The sequence below is a fragment of the Nycticebus coucang genome, chromosome 17 (genome assembly GCF_027406575.1).
Source record: "Nycticebus coucang isolate mNycCou1 chromosome 17, mNycCou1.pri, whole genome shotgun sequence".
NCBI classification, from domain to species: Eukaryota; Metazoa; Chordata; class Mammalia; order Primates; family Lorisidae; genus Nycticebus; species Nycticebus coucang.
This window is the reverse complement of record NC_069796.1, coordinates 81,575,877-81,597,769: the sequence shown is the minus strand read 5'-3', so window position 1 is coordinate 81,597,769 and position 21,893 is coordinate 81,575,877. Positions and strand designations below refer to the sequence as shown.

General features: G+C 51.2%; 2 protein-coding genes across 12 annotated transcripts in view; both read left to right on the top strand.

Moving 5' to 3' along the window:
• FAM193B (family with sequence similarity 193 member B) overlaps positions 1–11,724 on the top strand; it is a 38,930-nt gene extending 27,206 nt beyond the window's left edge. For all 10 annotated transcript variants that reach the window (XM_053566845.1, XM_053566842.1, XM_053566844.1 and 7 more), the window contains 4 exons: positions 6,502–7,519; positions 7,671–7,746; positions 9,194–9,291; positions 11,360–11,724. In XM_053566845.1, coding sequence (XP_053422820.1) covers positions 6,502–7,519; positions 7,671–7,746; positions 9,194–9,290 — 1,191 coding nt within the window. In that variant the 3' untranslated portion in view covers position 9,291; positions 11,360–11,724. The remainder of the gene's footprint in view (positions 1–6,501; positions 7,520–7,670; positions 7,747–9,193; positions 9,292–11,359) is intronic.
• Positions 11,725–15,162: 3,438 nt separating this feature from the next.
• Positions 15,163–21,430, top strand: DDX41 (DEAD-box helicase 41). 2 transcript variants are annotated; one of them, XM_053566825.1, is made up of 17 exons: positions 15,168–15,503; positions 15,591–15,701; positions 15,944–16,103; positions 16,191–16,265; positions 16,390–16,450; positions 16,573–16,709; positions 17,134–17,206; positions 17,334–17,487; positions 17,564–17,700; positions 19,156–19,318; positions 19,563–19,694; positions 19,965–20,036; positions 20,172–20,268; positions 20,408–20,557; positions 20,642–20,713; positions 20,826–20,936; positions 21,083–21,430. In XM_053566825.1, exons 1-17 carry the CDS (start codon positions 15,477–15,479, stop codon positions 21,217–21,219), a joined length of 1,869 nt encoding a protein of 622 aa, XP_053422800.1. In that variant the 5' UTR covers positions 15,168–15,476; the 3' UTR covers positions 21,220–21,430. The 2 variants fall into 2 exon arrangements, with proteins under 2 accessions (XP_053422801.1, XP_053422800.1); XM_053566826.1 differs by lacking the exon at positions 19,965–20,036 and having other exon boundaries at positions 15,163–15,503.
• Positions 21,431–21,893: the final 463 nt, after the last annotated feature.

Below are 21,893 nucleotides of genomic sequence, written 5' to 3'. Positions count from 1 at the left end.
ACAACAAAGTGAGACTCTGTCTCAAAAAAAAAAAAAAAAAATTAGGACTTTCTGGGCAGCACCTGTGGCTCAGTGGGTAAGGCGCCGGCCCAATATACCAAGCGTGACGGGTTCAAACCTGGCCCCAGCCAAACTGCAACAAAAAAATAGCCAGGCATTGTGGCAGGTGCCTGTAGTCCCAGTTACTCGGGAGCCTGAGGCAAGAGAATGGCCTAAGCCCAGGAGTTGGAGGTTGCTGTGAGCTGTGTGACACCACAGCATTCTACAGAGGGCAATAAAGTGAGACTCTGTCTCTACAAAAAAAAAAAAAAAATGGGGACTTTCTCTCTCCCAGCCAGAGTGTTCAGTGGGCTATAGGAGTTCTCTGTTCTTCCCTGGCCTCTCAGGGCAGTGATTCTCAGTTAAGTTCACAGAGAGCACACTTGACAGTCTCCAGCCTAGTGTGCTTAGATGTCCCCTCTCCTTTACTGATAATGCTTTGCTCTCCTTTTTTTCCTTACAAACTTACTACCTATGCTCAATTCAGCTGTTGCCTCCTTTGCAGATGGCCTTGACTAACTTCTTCCACTGCACTCCCACCATACCTGGCATGTCCCTGTGGGTTGCCACTGACCATTCTCTGCTTATCCATCCCACAGCTCATTACATGGCTCCTGTCTGCCAGGCCCAGGCTAGAGACCAGGGTGTAAGTGGAATCAAATAGCCCTGCCTTTCCAGAGTTAGTTATGAGTCTGCAGACAGGGAAAGACATACATAGGCACTTGCAGTGTCCTGTGATAGATGATCGTGGTCACTATTTACACAGCAGACTTCTCCTTGATGTCCTACTTCCTGGACCCAACCACAGTCTTGCTATTCACCAAATCTAGCATCCCCCAGTAGCTATCCAGTGATGGCTGCTCATGGTGTCCTACCTCAGGAGGTAAATAGAGCCACATTGTCTTTCTGCTCCTTTATCCTACTACCAGACTATGACTCCCCCCACCCCTTTTTTTTTTTTTTTGAGAAAGAGTCTCATTATGTTGCCCTCAGTAGAGTGTCATGGCATCACAGCAACCTAAAACTCTTGGGCTGAAGCGATTCTCTTGCCTCAGCCTCCTGAGTAGCTGGGACTACAGGTGCCCGCCACAAAGCCTGGCTGTTTTGTTGGTTGCAGTTGTCACTGATGTTTAGCAGGCCCGGACCAGGCTCAAACCCACCAGCCTCAGTGTATGTGCCAGTGCCCTATGTGCTGAGCTACAGGCGCCCAGCCCTCTCTTCCCTTCTTGTAGCAACCTCTTCTCTGTCGTCTGCCATACCTTTGCACCCACTGAAGGCTGTCACCTGTCCCTTTCTTTTCTTCCCAGGTCAGCCCCTCATTCCCTTGCTTAAACTGAGTAGGCATTGCTAAGAATTGATAATAGAATGTGCAAATTGACCTATCATTCAATTTCTTTTCCCTGCCTCATTGCCCGCCCTTCATACCCTCTCAAAAACCACATCCCTGGTTTCTACCCCAACCCACCTCTTCCCTTCTACATTTCATAGGAAGCACATGACTCACTCTGTGGCACTCGACTGTGTGAGCCCTCTTGCCTTGCCTAGCGGGCCTTATTACTTCCACTCACCACAGCCCCTTTGTTGCCGTTCATTCTTCTCAAACCTCCAGGCCTTCCTAGCTCCATCTTATTTTTTTGGCAAATCTTACTTCCTATTTCAATGAGGAAAAAAGCCATTGGACAGACTTTTTTTCCTTTGAGCTAATCTTGCTCTATTGTCCGGAGTAGAGTACAGTGGTGTCATCATAGCTTACTCCTGGTCTCAAATGATCCTCCTGCCTCAGCCTCCTGAAAGCTGGGACTACAAGCTTGCATCATAATGCCGAGCCAATTTTTGTATTTGTTGTAGAGATGGGTCTTACTCAGGGGTTCTCAAACTGCGGCCCGCGGGCCACATGAGGCGGTGTGATTATATTTGTTCCCGTTTTGTTTTTTTACTTCAAAATAAGATATGTGCGGTATGCATAGGAATTTGTTCATAGTTTTGTTGTTGTTGTTTTTTTAAACTATAGTCCGGCCCTCCAACGGTCTGAGGGACAGTGAACTGGCCCCCTGTTTAAAAAGTTTGAGGATGCCTGGTCTTACTCTTGCTCAGGCAGATCTTGAATTCCAGGCCTCAAGCAATCCTCCTGCCTTGACCTCCTGCAGTGCTAGGATAATAGGCATGAGCCATCATGCTACACAGCCCCTCTTGCTACCTCCTTCCAGCATTAGGCTTCATGCTCTGCAGCTTGGCTTCTCCTGGCTGTTTCCCATCACACTACTACTTTTCTTTTTTGAAAGCAAACTCTTCAACTTATATCCCCTTTAATCCCTTTCCTCTTATCACAGCCAAGATTCTTGAAAAGTGGTATCTGTGTTCATTGTGTTCACTTTCTTTCTCTTTCTTTCTTTTTTTTTTTTGAGACAGAGTCTCACTTTGTCTCCCTCAGTAGAGAGCTATGGCATCACAGCTCACAGCAACCTCCAACTCTTGGGTTTAAGCTATTCTCTTGCCTCAGCCTCCCGAGTAGCTGGGACTACAGATGCCTGCCACAACGCCTGGCTTTGTGTGTGTGTGTTGCTATTGTCATTGCTGTTTTAGCTGGCCAGGACCGGGTTCAAACCCATCACCCTTGATATATGGGGCCAGCACCCTACCCACTGAGCCACAGGCACCATCCCCATTGTTTTCACTTTCCTTCTTGCCAACTCACTGCAAACTTTCTACCTACACCCCCTTCACAGAGTCACCAAGGACTTCTTTGTTGCCAAATCCAAAGATACTATCTTATTTCCTTATTTGTTTACTAAAAACATTGACATTTTGTTTGTCCTCCTTTTCTTTCTTTTTTTTTTTGAGACAGGGTCTCACTTCATTGCCCTCTGTAGAGTGCTGTGGCATCACAGCTCACAGAAACCCCCAACTACTGGGCTTAAGCGATTCTCTTGCCTCAGCCTCCCGAGTAGCTCAGACTACGGGCACCTGCCAGAATGCCCAGCCATTTTTGCTGTTGTTGTTGTTGTTGTTGCAGTTTGGCCGGGGCCGGGTTCAAACCCACCACCCTCGGTATATGGGGCCAGCGCCCCACTCACTGAGCCACAGGGACTGCCCTTGTCCTCCTTTTCAAATGTTGTCTTTGGCTGTTCTATCCTTAGCCAGGCAGGGGCAGGGAAGGGGCAGTGGGAATGCCATGTCCTCCAGATTTCTCACCTGCGTCTCTGACCTCTTTTTTGTCTCCTGATGAGCCCCTTTTCCTCTCCCTAATCCTTCCACTTTGAGGACATCTCCTGGGAAAGAGAGAGGTTACCTAGAAACGTCAAGATAGTGTTTCCTCTCTTTACTTCACGTTGATGTCTTCCATGGCTGCTGGGTATCTCCTTGCAGATGTCCTGGAGGCAACTCAAACTCACCACCTCCCAAACTGAGCTTGTTATCTTTCCCCAAAGAGCCTTGCTCTTCCTTCTCCGTTGTCTAGTTAATGGCATCACCGTGCACCCTGTTTCCTGAACCAGAACTGTGGGTACCATGCTGGGAGTATGCATCACTGTGACTAAGAGCAGTAGACCTTGGAATTGGACCTCAATTTGAAGCTCAGCTCTGCCACATTTGCTGTATGACTTTGGGCAAATCACTTAACCTCTAAGCCTCAATTTCTTCATCCACAAAATGAGAGCAACAGAACCTAAATCATGGATTATTGTGAGGATGAAATGAAGTGGATACTGTATGGAAAGGTTGAGCAGAGTACCCAGCACATTTGAACATTCGGTCAGTGGTAGCTGCTGTGGGAGCCTTCATGGTAGTTGGTGGTGTTTTCCTGACTCACCTCATTCTTTTTCCCCTCCCATCATCTAAAGTCCTATCCATGACACTTCCCTGATAGCTGCCACTACTAGGCTTTCAGTGTGTGAATATTGTTCTCAGGGTCAGTCCCAGACTCTAGCCTTCATCATCCAGCCCCTGCTTAGGCCTTCATCTCTCTGCCTTTCCTTTCTGGCCTTTCTCCCCATCTACCCTCCCTTCCCCTCCCCTCTGCGCCCCTTCCCTGGTCTGGGCTCCAGCTGTACCTCTGAATGATTTTCATTCCCTGGAGGTACTAGGCTTTCCCACCTCCCAGGCCTTACACTTGCTCTTCCTCCTGTCTAGATAGTGCTTATCTCACTTTCTCTACAACAGTCTCACACTTCGCTGCTTAGGGCTGATACTGCCTCCTCTGGAAGCATTCCCTGATGACCCTGTCTGGTTAGGAATACTTCCTCTCAGTTCCTGGAGTGCCCTGTGCATTCTTCCCTATAGCACTTGTCACTGTCACTCTGAATTAAACAGCCTTTTGGCACGTCTGTCTCCCCCAGCATACTAATGTCAGTGAAGCAGATACTATATTTCATGCTTGGCAGAACTCCCAGAGCCTAGCCTACTGCCTCACACAGTTGGTCAGTCAGAAAATTGTTGTCAAACAGTTGAAAAACATGAGAACGTCTGGAGATCATATCTGGGAGTGCTGCTACTTACTAGCCATGTAACCTTGAACCGGTTCCTTATTCTTCCTAAAGTTAACATTCTTCATTTTTAAGTTGCAGATTATAATGCAACAAGGACAGCTGTGAAGATTAAATGAGACAAGCTATGGAAAGTGTCAGGCTCATTGTACACAGTAGAAAATATGCTTTCTCCTTCTCTCGCTACCAAAGTATATGTGGTCTCACGTCACTCCCTCCCCACTAGTAGTTTCCAGACTTTTTGTGTTTAGTCACAAGACTTCTGAAATCTTCCATGAAACCCCAGTCTATAACAAATAGAAGAAGCAAAGCTGTGCAGGCACAGGGGTGGAGTGAGGTAAAGAGCCCTCCAGTTCTCGCCCATCCGTGTAGCCTCCAAGCCCCATGCACAGCTGGAAACACTGCTTCAGACTGAACTGAGCTGCTTTTCCCATGAGCACAGGGAAAGAGACTTTACACAGACCCACAGGGGTCCTCAAACTTTTTAAACAGGGGGCCAGTTCACTGTCCCTCAGACTGTTGGGGGGCCGGACTATAAAAAAAAAAAAGCTAGGGCGGCGCCTGTGGCTCAAGGAGTAGGGCGCTGGTCCCATATGCGGGAGGTGGCGGGTTCAAACCCAGCCCCGGCCAAAAACCACCAAAAAAAAAAAAAAAAAGCTATGAACAAATTCCTATGCACACTGCACATATCTTATTTTGAAGTAAAAAAACAAAACAAAACGGGGGTGGCACCTGTGGCTCAAGGAGTGGGGCGCCAGTCCCATGTGCCAGAGGTGGTGGGTTCAAACCCAGCCCCAGCCAAAAACCACAAAAAAAAAACGGGAACAAATACAATCACACCGCCGCATGTGGCCCGCGGGACGTAGTTTGAGGACCCCTGTGTCAGCTATCATAGCAACCCTGTGAGGTATAGGCACTTTTCTCCCTAATTTACAAACAGGGAAAGTAAGGTTCAGAGAGAATAAGTGATTTGTCTAAGGTCCCACAGGAACAACTGATCTTACTCATTCGTGGAGCCAGTGTTCACAAAAGATAGGAGAATAAATGCCTGCCTGCAAGGGCACGGGGTCATTCTGAGTTGATTGAGATACTGTCAAGCGCTTATTTCTTTCATTAGTTTCCTTTTCCTGATTTTCCTCTTCCACACCCAAATTAACTGTAAATACATGAAATGGTGGGTGTCATCCAGCACCTGGCCCACCATCACCATCTCCTTCTCTAGGTTTCAGCGTCTGTCTCGTCTCCCCGGCAAAGGCCTTGTTAGCCTGCTGTTGCCTTGGGGTTGGGCGGAGAGGTGGGTGTGACTCAGCCCACAGACCTTCATTTTGATTCTCTAGATCCAAGTCTGTCAAAGTTGACTAGCAGGGTCTAGCCTCTGTGAGCCTTCCCATCCTCACCTGGGCAAAGGGGCCTCTTTTACATTTTGCTGTGAGGGCCCAATGTGGCTATCCGTGGTATGCCATTGGATACACTTTAGGTGTGGCCTTTCTATGGGAATGTTGCCCTCTTTGGTAATGCCTGGACCCAGTGTCAGGAGAACACATAAGTCCCAGCCACCCAGAGCAACCTCATCTATTATGGTAATCTCATGGCCCCCAAATCCTTCCTGTGAGACTCCTATGATACCATGCTTTTCCCCTACCCACCTACAGAATTAGAGGGAATGTCTCTAATTCTTCCTCACATCTGTCCCCCCTTTTGTCTTCACTCCAGAATTACTGTCCCCGTTTGCAGATGAGTCCCCTAAGATGGACAAATTATAAAAACATTCTGTGGGTATAACTGTCCCTTCACCCCCAGAGCATGTACCTGTCTGATTGCATTTCATTCTCACTCCTGTAGGGTGGGTGAGCAGGGCAAGATTGTGAGGCTTTGCCTCCAGCATGTTAGTGACAAAGCTGGGCCCAGACTGATGTGTCAGGTATCACATTGTGCCTGGTAGCTGACAAGCCCCTGATGAAATTGCCTCTTGTACTGGCAGGAAAAGGAGAAGACCCAGGTGGCAGCAGATGCTCTAAAGCAGGTGAATCCTGTTTCTGGAAGCGGGGAGCCAAGGCCTGTCAGGGAGCAGCTCTTGGAGTGGCCTGACCAGGAACTGGATCGAGTCAACAGCTTCCTGAGCAGTCGTCTGCAGGAGATCAAGAACACTGTAAAGGACTCCATCCGTGCCAGCTTCAGTGTGTGTGAGCTCAGCATGGACAGCAATGGCTTCTCTAAGGAGGGGGCTGCTGAGCCTGAGCCTCGTAGTCTACCCCCCTCAAAACTCAGTGGCTCCTCAGAGCAACAGCCTGACATCAACCTTGACCTGTCCCCTTTGACTTTGGGCTCCCCCCAGAACCACACGTTACAAGCTTCAGGCGAACTAGCCCCACCGTGGGCAGAAATGAGAGGCCCCCACCCACCGTGGACAGAGGTGAGGGGCCCCCCTCCTGGTATCATCCCCGAGAATGGGCTAGTGAGGAGACTCAACACAGTGCCCAACCTATCCCGGGTGATCTGGGTCAAGACACCTAAGCCAGACCCTAGCTGTGAGAAGCCAAGTTCAAAGGAGGTCCCTAGTTGCAACCAGGAGCTACTTGAACCTGTGGCCTCAGGTGGGAAGCCACGGAAGGGCAAAAGACAGAGTAGTCGGGCCAAGAAGAGTGAGATGAGCCTGACCCACCGGGCCCTGACCAACCTAGAAGTTCTCAGTGCTAAGGGCCAGACCACTGGTCCCAAGCAGCCAGGCAAGGTGCCAGAACCTTCCAAAGTGGGCAGCTGTGCCGAGGCTGGAGTGGGGAGCCAAGGGTGCCAGCCAGGACCAGGTTGGTCCGGAAGCCCCAATACTGAGAAGGAGAAGGGCAGCCCCTGGCAAAACTGGCCAGACGAGGCCAAGGCACGGCCTTTGGAGCAGGAGTCTGTGCAGACCCCAGGTCCAACAAGGCCACAGAGCTTGCCTCAGGGCAAGGGCCGCAGCCGCCGCAACCGCAGCAAGCAGGAGAAGCCGGCCTCCTCCTTGGGTGAGTGCACCAGGAACCGAGTGACTGACCCCTCACCCCAGCCAGGCCATGGGGTGGAGGGCAGTCCTCGAGTGTGGGCAGCACTGCCCCCACAGCATGACCCCAGAGGCCTGGCCATCAGCACTGAGCCCTCCTGGCTGTGTCTTCCTAGACGATGTGTTCCTGCCCAAGGACATGGATGGGGTGGAGATGGATGAGACTGACCGTGAGGTGGAGTACTTTAAGAGGTAGGTGTGGGCTGCCTGCTCTCTCACTTTGCAGGGGACTCCAGGTCCTGCCCACGCTTGAGCCTATGTTGTATTCTAGGCCTCAGAAAGGCCTGCTCTCTTAGCCCTGGCCCCTTTGGAAGCCTCACTACTCCTCCAGGCCCTGTCCCATTGGCCTGTCTGCTGGAACCCAGAGTGCCACAAAAGACAGGGAGAAAGAGGCATTTCTGGCCCCAAGATCCAGGGCTTTTTCCAGTTTTGTTTGCCTTGTTTATTCACTTGGACTTCTTCCTCTGTCTGGGTTAAACTCTGGGGGCCAAGGCAAATCAAGCAGAGTCTAGATGGGGAGACAAGATAGCCATAAAGGTACAGCCAGGTGTTAAATGCTGTTAGAGGAGTGATGGCACGATGGTATTAGGGGTGGGGGCAGGCCAAGAGGCCTTCCCAGTGGGAGTGGTAACAGAGCTAAACCTGAAGAATAAGAAAGTTGGCTAAGGGCAGCGCCTGTGGCTCAGTCAGTAGGGCGCCGGCCCCATATACCGAGGGTGGCAGGTTCAAACCCGGCCCTGGCCAAACTGCAACCAAAAAATAGCCAGGCGTTGTGGCGGGCGCCTGTAGTTCCAGCTACTCGGGAGACTGAGGCAAGAGAATCGCTTAAGCCCAGGAATTGGAGGTTGCTGTGAGCTGTGTGAGGCCACGGCACTCTACCGAGGGCCATAAAGTGAGACTCTTGTCTCTACAAAAAAAAAAAAAAAAAGAAAATTGGCTAAGTAAAACAAAAGGTGTTTGTGACAGTGGGGCCTGTGAGGGTGAAAGAAACATAGCAAACTCTTGGCCCTTTGTATCCACAGGTTCTGCATCTGCATGAATTCAGGCAATCTTGGATAAAAATATTAAAAAACAAAAAGCAGGGTGGCGCCTGTGGCTCAAGGGGTAGGGTGCCGGTCCCATATGCCGGAGGTGGCGGGTTCAAACCCAGCCCCGGCCAAAAACCAAAAAAAAAAAAAAAAGCAATGAATAATTAAAAATAACAGTACACAAAAAATAAAAATTAAAATGCATTTATAACTATTTACACAGCATTTACATTGTATTAGTATTATAAGCAATCTAGAGATGGTTTGAAGAATAGAGGCTGAATTAATGGATTTTTATATCTGTGGAGGAGGTCCTAGAACTAGTCCCCTGCAGATATCAAGGGATGGCTGTCCTTAGGGAAACAGAAGCCAGTTGAGTACAGCTAGAGAATAAAATCAGAGATAAAGAAGGGATTTGTGTCCCAAAGCAATCATGCTGTCCTTCATACATTGTCCTCTGGGCTCACAGGTGCTGGTTTCTAGGAACTAGAGAGGGTACAGAGCCAACCTGTTTTCTTAGCAATTGGGACATAGGGTCTAGAAGAGGGGTCCAGGGAGGAAGAGAAGAAACCTCTGATTGTGCCTTCTTCCACGTCTCCCAAATCCAACAGGTTCTGTTTGGATTCTGCAAAGCAAACTCGTCAGAAAGTTGCTGTGAACTGGACCAACTTTAGCCTCAAGAAAACCACTCCCAGCACGGCTCAGTGAGGTATAGAGACCCCAGTTGTTGCATGTACCCCACTCACTGTGCTCTGCCCCTTTCTGTGTCCCTGCCAGACCATTTTCGATTCTAAGACACAGGGAATTGGACTTCGGGCTTGGCACCCCTGACCCCTGCACCTCTAAGGTGACCACACAGAGGATATAATTCCCAAAAGTCTAGGCCCCATCTCTCTCCTGTGGCCACTGCCATAGGCCTCTGTTCTTTCACTACTACTCCCTGGGCCTGGCTCTGGCCCTCCCTGACCCCTCCTGCCCATATTCCTGAAGTGCCCCTTTCTGGACTACCATCTCCTATGGTATCACCATGAGGGGTCTGCCTCTGTTACCACCTGCTTTCTAAGGTGCCCAGTTAGTGGCAGGCCCCTTGGGGCTGCCCCTACCCTGACGTTATCAGGCCTTGAGATAGAATGCTACTTGCCTGGTGTAGCTTCTCAATGCAGACTACCAGGGTGCCTCCCAGCAGAAGTAATGTGAGAAGGAGCCAGCCTTGAGGGAACAGTGAGGGGGCAGGTGAGCTAGACAAAGACCTTGTAGGTCATTTAGGTATTAGTGGGGGCTCTCCCAAATAGGATGACTTCCATGAGGAAATTGGTAGCCAAGCTACCCCCTGGAAGAAGAGATAGGTGCTGGGCGGCGCCTGTGGCTCAGTGAGTAGGGCGCCAGCCCCATATGCCGAGGGTGGCGGGTTCAAACCCAGCCCCGGCCAAACTGCAACCAAAAAATAGCCGGGCGTTGTGGAGGGCGCCTGTAGTCCCAGCTGCTTGGGAGGCTGAGGCAAGAGAATCGCGTAAGCCCAAGAGTTAAGAGGTTGCTGTGAGCCGTGTGACGCCACGGCACTCTACCCGAGGGCGGTACAGTGGGACTCTGTCTCTACAAAAAAAAAAAAGAAGAGATAGGTGCCTCTGGTCTCCCCTCCCAGCCACCTGCACAGGTCTTTTTGACAGAAATATTGATGTATCGAGTGATGTTCTGGACTAGGAACAGAAGAATGGAGAAGGCATTGGGCCAGAAATCCTGATGCAAAAAAGAAGGGAATCTAGCAAGCAGGCCTTATGCTGAGCTGGGGTCTAATGGCTGTGCAGTTCCATATCTTAACCCTGACCTACATCCCAGGGCCAGGCTTCTGGCTGGCCACCACGCAGCTGCCCCCAAGGCAGTGGGAGGCTGGGCCAGGTGGACTGAGCTCATGAATGCTCTCCATTCAACAGTGTCGCCCACCTGTTGTTTTCTTCCTTTTTCCAGTGCCAGGGAAGCTCCTCTCTAGGCTGAGGCAGCAGACTTCTGGACCTATAACTTCCCAGGGTCAGTCCAGAGAGCCTGAAGTTAGGGCAGCTTTCAAGGCTGGGGCTCTCTTCTGGAGCTAGGACTGTCTTCTTCAGACTCATCTCAGCTCCTTCTCTACTAGAGGCGGGGGGTGGGGGGCTCCCTGAACTTTTACCAAACTGAGCCATCTATAGCTCCAGGGGCATCTTCTAGAGTCTAAGTGTCTTCCTGCCTCTACCACCTCAGGAACTAGGAGTAGTAGGGACCCTAGGCACTTTCATCTCTTGTTGCTACAGAGAGAAAAGGGTGGAATCTCCTCCTTCAGTACCACTGATGTCCAGGAAACAAATTTAGCCATCTTCTCCCTCTTCCTCCTCTTGATCCTTTCCCACCTTTGCTGATCTCTTTTGCAAAGCAGAGATGTCCTTTTCTCCCCTCCAGTAAGTATTCTCTTTGACCCTCTCTACCCTCCTCTGGGCAGTGCATACAGAGTCTGGGGTAAGAGTGTGAGTGTACAGCTGGCCTCCTCTGGTACCTGCCAGTAGAAAGCCAGTGCCAGAGGCTGGATGTGGTTCCATGTGTCAAACCCCAGAACCAGGGCTCTGTCCTCCAACAGGGTCTTAACTTTCATCCTTTGCTAGAGGTGATCTGGGCAATCTGTTCAGTATTTTCAACCCAGGGAACAAAAATAACCAGCTATTGTGCCTCCACAGGGACCCACGGGGATCTGGAGTCAGTATGGGGAGGCTGGGGCATGGGCCACTGCTAACTGGGATCCTATTCTTTCTCAGGTCCTGCCCAGAATGAGCTTTTTCAGGGTACGACTGCCAGCCAAAAGTCTACACTTTCTCCCTCCATCTGCCCTACCTGTTCAACCAAGACCCTCCCTGCTCTCTGCCGTCCTTGACCAACTAAAAGCTGAACAGATGGCACACTATGCTGGGGCCCTTTAGGACCTTGGCAGAGCCACTTCCTGGTGCTACGCAGCCTCCACACTCAGAGCCCAGGGATTGGGCTGGCCTGTGGGCCCGGGGCTGATGGTACTGCTGGCCCAACACTGCTCTCTTTGTGTTCGTTTTTTTTTTTTTTTTTTCCAGTTCTTTTGATACTGTGAAGATCTTTCATGCCGAAGGATAAAGTAACATTTGGACACAGAGTCGGTGTGTTGGTGATTTGCTGGTCTGGGTGGGGAATAAGGTGAAGGATGTACTCAGAAGCATGTCATCTGCCTCAGTCACTAACCTCACTGAGCATGTACCATGCTTGGCAGTTTGGCATCATTTCCACTTATTCCTCACAGCAATCCTCAGTGGTATTAATCCCATTTTATAGTTGAGGAATTGTAAATTAAGACAGGAAAAACTCAACTGAACTCAGTCTGCCAATTAGGGTTGAACACAGACCTGTATGACTCTGACATCTGTTCCCCTTCCGCCCATTAGGAGGACTCTGGTTGTGAGCCTGGAACAGCCCCTACCCTGCTCTCTTTCCCCCTTGTAAGATGGCCAAGTTGGAGGGGTTGGACTTGGTCTCTGTGCCCCTGGATGTGAGAAGAGCCTACGGAAGCTGTGAGGCCTCTATAGACTGTACAGCTGGAGCCCAAGCTACTGAGTTCCTCACACTGACAATGTGATAATGTAGTTAGGGGAAGTTGGGGCAAATTGAGTTTTTATAAATCATCTTATTTTCCAATGGGAATGGGACATATAGCCTAAGACCTGAAAGTTAATAGGATAATGAAACCTGTAAAGTAAAGCAAACTACCTCATCCTGCCCAATAGATCTGTTTTGTAAATTTTCTTTTATTTTTTTTCTTTTTCCTTTTCTTTTTGTAGAGACAGAGTCTCACTTTATGGCCCTCGGTAGAGTGCCGTGGCCTCACACAGCTCACAGCAACCTCCAACTCCTGGGCTTAAGTGATTCTCTTGCCTCAGCCTCCCGAGTAGCTGGAACTACAGGCGCCCACCACAACGCCTGGCTATTTTTTGGTTGCAGTTTGGCCGGGGCCAGGTTTGAACCTGCCACCCTCGGTATATGGGGCCGGCGCCTTACCGACTGAGCCACAGGCGCCGCCCTGTTTTGTAAATTTTCTTTTTCCTTGAGACGAGTCTCACTATGTCACTCTTGGTAGAGTGCCATGGCATGACAGCTGACAGCAACCTCAAACTCTTGGGCTTAAGCGATTCTCTTGCCTCAGCCTCCCAAGTAGCTGGGACTACAGGTGCCCGCCACAACGTTCAGCTGTTTTTTGGTTGTGGTTGTCGTTGTTTGGCAGACCCAGGCTGGATTCATACCCACCAGCCTCTGTGTATGTGGCTGGTGCCCTAGCAACTGAGCTACAGGCGCCGAGCCTGTTTTGTAAATTTTTTGATAGAAAGGGTTTGCTAAAAATACTCCACACATAACTGTTCCAAATTCCTTGCTCCCAATGTAGTTTTCTCTACTAAACCCAACTCTTAACTTGAGCTTATGTGAGGAGCACCCTGTGGAGAGACAGTGGCCACATAGTTATTAATAATGAGTCATATGGAGTATAGTGAGCAGGAGCAAAAACCATGCTCTCTTTCCTGATTCCTTCCTCTGCCAGGTTGAGACCTACCGTGGGACTGGTGGTGGGTGCTAGCTTTCTTTTCTAAAGAAGGGAAACAGGCTGGGTGTGGTGGCTCACACCTGTAGTCCTAGTGCTGTGGGAGGCCAAGGTGGGTGGATTGCCTGAGCTCAGAGGTTGGAGACCAGCATGAGCCAGAGTGAGACCCCATCTCTACCAAAAAAAAAAAGCAGGGCATTGTGGCAGCCGCCTGTAATCCCAGCTAGTTGGGAGGCAAAGGGCAAGAGAATCACTAAAGGAAGAAAGAAACAAAACTTAAAAAAAAAAAACTTCCAACTAAGATGAGTGAAAGCCAGCTGAAATTGAAAGCAAAATTTAAAAAAATAATAAAGGGAAAGTGGGTGGCACCTGTGGCTCAGCGGGTAGGGCACCAGCCCCATATACCAAGGGTGGCGGGTTCAAACCCGGCCCTGGCCAAACTGCAACAACAAAAAAATAGCCAGGCATTGTGGCAGGCACCTGTAGTCCCAGCTACTTGGGAGGCTGAGGCAAGGGAATCGCCTAAGCCCAGGAGTTGGAGGTTGCTGTGAGTTGTGACACCACAGCACTCTACCAAGGGCAATAAAGTGAGAGTGTCTCTAAAAAATAAATAAAAGAAGGGAAACAAATAGCACTGACCACAGCCTCACAATTCCTGGTCCCTGGCCTTTCTTAGTCCCCAAGGTGGTGTGGACACTTCCTGTGAAATCTTTCTGTGTAAATATATTAGCTCTGTTCTCTCTCTTGAGCTCTTGCACTATGTATGCCCCTGCCCTGCAGCTGGAATTGACACAGCTATCTAAAATACTGCTTCATCCATCATCTTGCAAGTCTGATTCAGGGGCCTTTGTTCCTGTGCCCCTGCCTCCAGTATTTGCTGTGTGTCGGACAACTTGTCTCAGTTAGGCCCTGCATTCTCAGGTCTCCTGACTTTTGCTCACATATTTACCTCATCCCAGATTACTCTTCTTTGATAAATTTATGCTTATTCATAATGTCCCAGCTGAGAGGCCATTTTACGTTGAAAACCATGAGTCTGGCTTAGCGCCCATAGCCCAGTGGTTAGGGCGCCAGCCACATACACCGAGACAGACAGGTAAGTAAATATTCTGGCGTTGTGGGGCGCCTGTGATCCCAGCTACTTGGGAGGCTGAGGCAAGAGAATGGCTTGAGCCCAAGAGTTTGAGGTTGCTGTGAGCTGTGACGCCACAGCACTCTGCCAAGGGTGACATAGATAGACTTTCTCAAAATAAAATATAATAAAATAAAAAACCATGAGTGTTTGCCCTGCTTTTGTGACACTACCTTACTTTACCTGTCTGAGAATCCGTCTCCTTAATGTCAAGACTAATTAACTGCATTTGTCTCCTCAACCAATCCTGTAAGGCCCTCCCACACCAGGTGTGTGTTCATCCTTTATCTGCTTCTGCACTGTGCGTAATGCCAGCAGATACTCGTATTAAACTCATGCGAAGAGAAGTAAAACACTGATCAAGTCATTCTGCGTTAAGTCTTTAATGAAGTTGAAATTACGCTGACATGCTCTGGCCCCAATCACCTTTTCTGGCCTCAGGTCTGGCCACCCCAACCGCAATGATCTCTGCTTCCTGAGGAATCTTACTTGCACATCACCAGACCTTTATTCCTACTGCCCCTTCGCCCAAAAGATCCCCGCACTTCCCTGGAAGCTCAGATCCAGAGACTCCGCCTCTGGTTCCCCAGGCAGCTAATCACTCCGAGTTCTATTACAGCACTTACAAAAATAATCGCTTACATTTATACAGGGCCTTATAGTTAAAAGCCACTGTCATCGGTGTTTTACTTATCCCTCACCACGGTGAGCAGACAAGAACACCATCCGGAGCTCAGGGACTTTGAGCCCCGCCCTGCCTCCGAGGCCCGGCGTGGGGATCGAGCTCTGCCACTCAAGGGCGCGGCGCACGCCGGCAGGGGCGTGCCGGTGGCGTCACGCTCGGGGCAAGGCGGGGCTCATGGCAGGTCGCCCAGTTGTGCAGCAGCTACCTCCGCTGACAGCGGGCGACATCTTCGATTGGGCTGGCTTGAGCCTTTAGTGCATGCACCGAGTCCTCCAATGTCCCACAATGCTTTGACGCTTTCTCTCTTAACTCTGGCAACAGCCACGAAAAGACAAAGGCGTCGACACCGCGCCTCACTACAACTCGGAGACAAGTTTGTCCCTCTGCGCGATCCGGAATTCCGAGGTCGTTGCTAGGCGCCGACGTCTGCTTCTTCACACCTGATTGGCTCTCACTCAAAGATGAGGCGGGGTTTTGCCGTGGCGCGCCTGCGTGTGGCAAAGGATGGAGGAGTCGGAACCTGAGCGGAAGGTGGGAGCGGGGCTCGGGGTCCGCGTGGGTGTGAAGCTGGAATGAAGACGGGGAAGCGAGCTTGGCCTGACGCGTGTGTATTTGCAGCGAGCTCGCACCGACGAGGCGACTGCTGGAGGAAGCCGCTCCGAGGTGGAAGATGAGGACGGCGAAGACTACGTACCTTATGTGCCGTTACGACAGCGACGGCAACTACTGGTGAGGGGGCCACGTCAGATGGGGAATGGGGCGTGACTACCGGGTAGCAATGGGATGGAGCAGGCGTGACTGAGGTGTGTCTGTACATGCGAGCGTGGCCCCTAGGCAAACAAGGGAGTGACAGCCTGATCTGAGGGGTAAGGCGGCTCTGAGTCTCGGGCACAGAAACCTTGCCCAAAAGCCAGGATCCTGACGCAGGCCCTGTCTTGGGCTTGACTCGGGGGGTACTGGTGGAACCTCAGCTTCAGAAACTTCTGCAACGAAGACGCAAGGGAGCTGCAGAAGAAGAGCAGCCCGACAGCGGCAGTGAGCCCCGAGGAGATGAGGACGACATCCCACTGGGCCCTCAGTCCAACGTCAGCCTCTTGGATCAGCACCAGCACCTCAAAGAGAAGGCTGAAGGTAGGCTGGGCAGCCTTGCCTAGGCGGGAAGGGAGACACTAAGCCTGGGAAGCTGTTAGTGTCTCTATAACATGTTTCTTATCGCAGCCCGCAAGGAGTCAGCCAAGGAGAAACAGCTGAAAGAAGAAGAGAAAATCCTGGAGAGTGTGGCTGAGGGCCGAGGTATGGTTGTGGCCAGGGTGGTGAGGAGGTGAGCTGAGCCTCTTCTCCCCAACACTAGACATGTTATACATCAAGGGCTCTGGCCTCCCAGAAGCAGGAGCCTGAGGTATGTCTCTCCCTTCAGCTTTGATGTCAGTGAAGGAGATGGCTAAGGGCATCACTTATGATGACCCAATCAAAACCAGGTATGTCTTTCCAGTTTATACAGCTGTCTTTTATTTAGGATGGTAAGGGGCTGGGACTAGCAGGAAAATCATGAGGCCAGCTGTGCTCAAGGTCTCCCTTGATCCCTGTCATCCATCCATAGCTGGACACCGCCCCGTTATGTCCTGAGCATGTCTGAAGAGCGGCATGAGCGTGTACGGAAGAAATACCACATCTTGGTGGAGGGAGATGGTATCCCACCACCTATCAAAAGCTTCAAGGAAATGAAGTTTCCTGCAGGTGCTTAGGAATGGGTAGAGACATCACACTTTTTATAATCAAGCACCTGTGTGGTTGTGCCCTACACCCTACTGAGTTTAGCCATATCAGCATTGGGTCCAGTCACCGGAGAGAGGGATTTGAAGAGAGGTTTCTTTAGGTTCCTTTTTCAGTTGCCCCAGATTTCCATGTTTATTATCTGTTGTTATGGAGCTTCAGTGTAAGAATGATACTAAGTTTAAACAGATCTGCGTGCAAATCATGGCTCCACCTAGCCCATGGGTGTTGGACAAATCTTTTTTTATCTCTTCCTCTCTCTGTTTCTCTTTCTGAGTTTTGATTTCGTCCTTTGCAACTTACAGGAATAGTGCCAATTTTATAGGCTTTGGGGCTCTGAAAAAGTATATGCAAGTCATGAGAATGATGCTTGGCTTGTTTTCCATAGCCATCTTGAGGGGCCTGAAGAAAAAAGGCATCCACCACCCAACGCCCATTCAGATCCAAGGCATCCCGACCATGTGAGTATGGACTATGGACCTGGGTTCCCTGAGAAGGGTGTTGACAGGAGGAATGACTAGGTGTCCAACCAAAAAGCAGTCCCTGTCTTCTGCAGAACTTGACACTCAAGCTGCCCTCTCCCAACAGTCTATCTGGCCGTGATATGATTGGCATTGCCTTCACGGGTTCAGGCAAGACGCTGGTGTTCACACTGCCTGTCATCATGTTCTGCCTAGAGCAAGAGAAAAGGTTACCTTTCTCCAAGCGTGAAGGGCCCTATGGACTCATCATTTGCCCCTCGGTAAGATAGGCTAGCCTGAGAACAGGGCAGAAACTGGGGCCACCATCTGGTGCTAGCTTTTGTTTTTGTGCTGCAGCGGGAGCTAGCCCGCCAGACCCATGGCATCCTGGAGTACTACTGCCGCCTGCTGCAGGAAGACAGCTCACCGCTCTTGCGCTGTGCTCTCTGCATTGGGGGCATGTCTGTCAAAGAGCAGATGGAGACCATCCGACAGTGAGTTCTGGCACCTCTGCCTCCCACGCTACCACAGAGCCCAAGAGAAGCTAAAGGACCCTTTTTTTTTTTTTTTTTTAACCAGTGGTAAGATAGGACTTTTATTAGAAGTTAGAAAGGAGGGCGGCGCCTGTGGCTCAGTGAGTAGGGCGCCGGCCCCATATACCGAGGGTGGCGGGTTCAAACCCAGCCCCGGCCAAACTGCAACCAAAAAATAGCTGGGCATTGTGGCGGGTGCCTGTAGTCCCAGCTACTTGGGAGGCTGAGGCAAGAGAATCGCGTAAGCCCAAGACTTAGAGGTTGCTGTGAGCCGTGTGACACCACGGCACTCTACCAAGGGCGGTACAGTGAGACTCTGTCTCTACAAAAAAATAAAAAATAAATTAAAAAAAAAAAAAAAAGAAGTTAGAAAGGAATACAGAGGAAATAAAAAGCACCAGAGCTTCTAGAAGGAGGAAAGAACTGAAGAACTCACTCAGGAGTCTCCACGTGGAGACTCCTTTTATCTAAGAGTCATAAATCTAGAGGATTACATATGGCTGGCAGTTGGGAGACGGAAAGCTAAAGGACTCTAACCATTCCACAGATGTTTGCTCATGTCTGCTATGGGCCCAAGCTTCATGGAGCTCCTAGTCTGATGGGGAGGTTTCCTAGGGTAGGACAGAGGAGTGTAGCCAGATACTGTGGGAACACAGCAGATAGAATGGCCTACCTTGGGTGGCGCCTGTGGCTCAGTGAGTAGGGTGCCGGCCCCATATACCGAGGGTGGCGGGTTCAAACCCAGCCCCGGCTGAACTGCAACCAAAAAAAAAAAGAATGGCCTACCTTGCTGGGGGCATTGGAGAGGTGGCTGCTCAGAGAAGATTTTGTAGAAGTGACATCTGAATTTTGAAGACAGGCAATCTAGGCAAAAAGCACAGAAGTAGAGAGCCCAAGAAGGTCAGGGTAGTGTAGTGGTCAGTCAAGGAAGCTGAGTTCTGGGCAGGGCTGGATCACAGTGATACCTGTGTCCATCCCATGCAGTACAGATGTCACCAAAGGCTCTGCTCTGGATCAGGCCCTGGGCTCACAAGCCAAACCTAGCAGTCTCAGGGAAGACATGGGCACAAAAAAGATGAAGTTATTGTACCAGAAAAGGGAGCCCACTGAGGCCTACAAAGGGACTATGGAAGCATAAAATGAAGCATTGCTAAAGATTCAGGACAGTCATCCTGGGTGAGAGAAATCACCCAGAAGAAGAGGGAAGAGTATACTGGGCTGAGCAGTGGCCAAGAAGACTGCAGTGCCTTCTAGGAGAGGTGTGCTGTACGTGGGGCAGGGTGGTAGGAGTGATGAGGGCACACATGAGAAGGACAGGAAGGAAGGCAGAAGCGAGAACAGAGGCAGGGTGTTTGCTGGCCTCTAGATAGAGGACAGCAGGTGGCCCTGACCTCAGGGTCTCTCCTTGGTCCCTAGTGGTGTGCACATGATGGTGGCCACCCCTGGGCGCCTCATGGATCTGCTGCAAAAGAAGATGGTCAGCCTAGACATCTGTCGCTACCTGGCCCTTGATGAGGCTGACCGCATGATTGACATGGGTTTTGAGGGAGACATCCGCACCATTTTCTCCTACTTCAAGGTGCCTTCCCCCACCTGACTAGGCAGCCTTGTATCACCCTACCCCCTCTCATAACACATTTAAGTGCAGAGAGCCCTGTACCCCTGCAGTGCCTCACCCTCTGCTCCTACTACCCGCTGCAGTGCCTCACTCTTCTGCTCTTACTCCTAGCTGTTAAGCTTCCCCACACCCCATCTCCCACATGCTCTTGGCCCAGCCACACCAAGCCCTGCATGCCTTCAGCACTAGCCCTCACCTTCCCCAGGGCCAGCGGCAGACCCTACTCTTCAGTGCCACCATGCCCAAGAAGATTCAGAACTTTGCCAAGAGTGCCCTCGTAAAGCCTGTCACCATTAACGTGGGTCGTGCTGGGGCGGCCAGCCTGGATGTTATACAGGTGGGCAGGCACTCCTGATGGCTGGTCTCCCTGTAAGGGCTGCATCTGGCTATGCTCCCTGGAAGCTGATGAGAGCAAGGGATCCACTTTGTGGGCACTGGGGGTTTCATTCAAAGCCTCTGGCCCTTAGGGCCATTTTTAGGGTGCCCATACATCAGTGGCAAGAGGTTTTTGGTCACCTCCTGGCTCCTATTGGTGCCTGACCTGTGGTAGTATTGTGGCTGATGAGCCTAACCTCAGGATCACCTGACCTGGTCCCTATGTTGGCAGGAGGTAGAATATGTGAAGGAGGAGGCTAAGATGGTGTACCTGCTTGAGTGCCTGCAAAAGACACCTCCACCTGTGAGTGCTACCAGCCAGGCTGGTCCCAAGGTCCCCAGGACAAGGGAGAGGGTAGAGGGACAGCATATTAGAGAGAGTTGGGTGGAAGCCCAGGCAGTGTCAGCCACCCTGACTGGATTTGACCTTCCCGGACAGGTGCTCATCTTTGCAGAGAAGAAGGCAGACGTGGATGCCATCCATGAGTACCTGCTGCTCAAGGGGGTTGAGGCCGTGGCCATCCATGGGGGCAAAGGTCAGGGTGGCCTAAGCATTGGCATGGACCATGCTACCATAGCAGCCCCTCATCCAGTCCCTTCCCATGATTGGCTGGTGTAGCACTACTCAGCAAACGCCAACTGTAGCTCTAATGGCTTCTACCTGGCCTTCCCCAGATCAGGAGGAAAGAACCAAGGCCATCGAGGCATTCCGGGAAGGCAAGAAGGATGTCTTAGTGGCCACAGATGTAGCCTCCAAGGGCCTGGACTTCCCTGCCATCCAGCATGTGATCAATTATGACATGCCTGAGGAGATTGAGAACTATGGTAGGAGCTGGGGGGCTCAGCATGTGGACCAGGCAGGGGAAGGGCCAGGCCAGGTCTCCAGCCCCTGGGTCCCTCTCTCCACAGTGCATCGGATTGGCCGCACTGGGCGCTCAGGAAACACAGGCATCGCCACCACCTTCATCAACAAGGCCTGTGGTGAGTCTGTCACCAGAGCTTCCTCAGCTGTCCCTTGGGTCCTCTGCCTATGGCCACCCAGGTTCTGGCTGAAGGGCCCAGGGTGGGGCCTGATGATTCCCTACCTCCCCAGACGAGTCAGTCCTGATGGATCTCAAAGCCCTGCTGCTGGAAGCCAAGCAGAAAGTGCCACCTGTTCTGCAAGTGCTGCACTGTGGGGATGAATCCATGCTGGACATTGGAGGTGACTGCAGCACCCAAGGCATGGGGGGTGGGGGTAGGGGGCGGCAATGGGGGCTGATGCTGTGCATCAGTGGAGTAGTGGGAGGCCCAAGATCAGGGCAAGGATATAGCCTGTGACCTTGCTGATACCTATCCCCCATTCCCCAGGAGAGCGTGGCTGTGCCTTCTGCGGGGGCCTGGGCCATCGGATCACTGACTGCCCCAAACTCGAGGCTATGCAAACCAAGCAGGTCAGCAACATTGGCCGCAAGGACTACCTGGCCCACAGCTCCATGGACTTCTGACCCGACTGTCTTCCTGCTCCACCAAGAGGCCTCAGGCTCCAGGATTCCAGCCACCTATACACACACACCAGCTCCCTGGGCAAGAAGCCAGTATCCTTTGGGCCCAGCTGGCCTGGGCTGGGCCAGGCTGAGCCTGGCTGCTATTCCCCATGCCCTCCAGAATTACTATTTTTTGTTCCCCTTCTCCCCAGCTGCCATTAAAGCTCCTCTATCTCAGCCCCAGGCCTTCCTCTGTGTTTTACTTCATCTGCCCCCTGGCTTCTGGGTAGACCTCACCCCTGGAGGTGAGGCAAGGCATCCCACCACTGTTGTCACCACCTTGCCTGCTGGGATTGGCTATGGAAGGAGCCTCCTAGCCTCCGTTCCTTTGAGGACTTGGTGTCTCCACTGGGTTTCCTCGATTTGAGACTGCAGGAGGGACCACATTGGTGGTCCAAGGAGAAATGGTTGCATTCTCTTGTCTACTTGCTAGCTATTGTAACCCCCAGCTTTGATTTTCCTGTCACTTGTGTAATGCTTCAGAGGCTACTCCTGCAATTCCTTGGGAGGCTGTTTCCTGCCTAGGGCACCCCAACCTGAGGCTCCCCATAGGAACACTCAGCTCCGCTGACTGAGGAGGCAGCAGATGCCACAGAACTGCCATTCAGGCCACAGCACCCACAGACCCTGCTCTA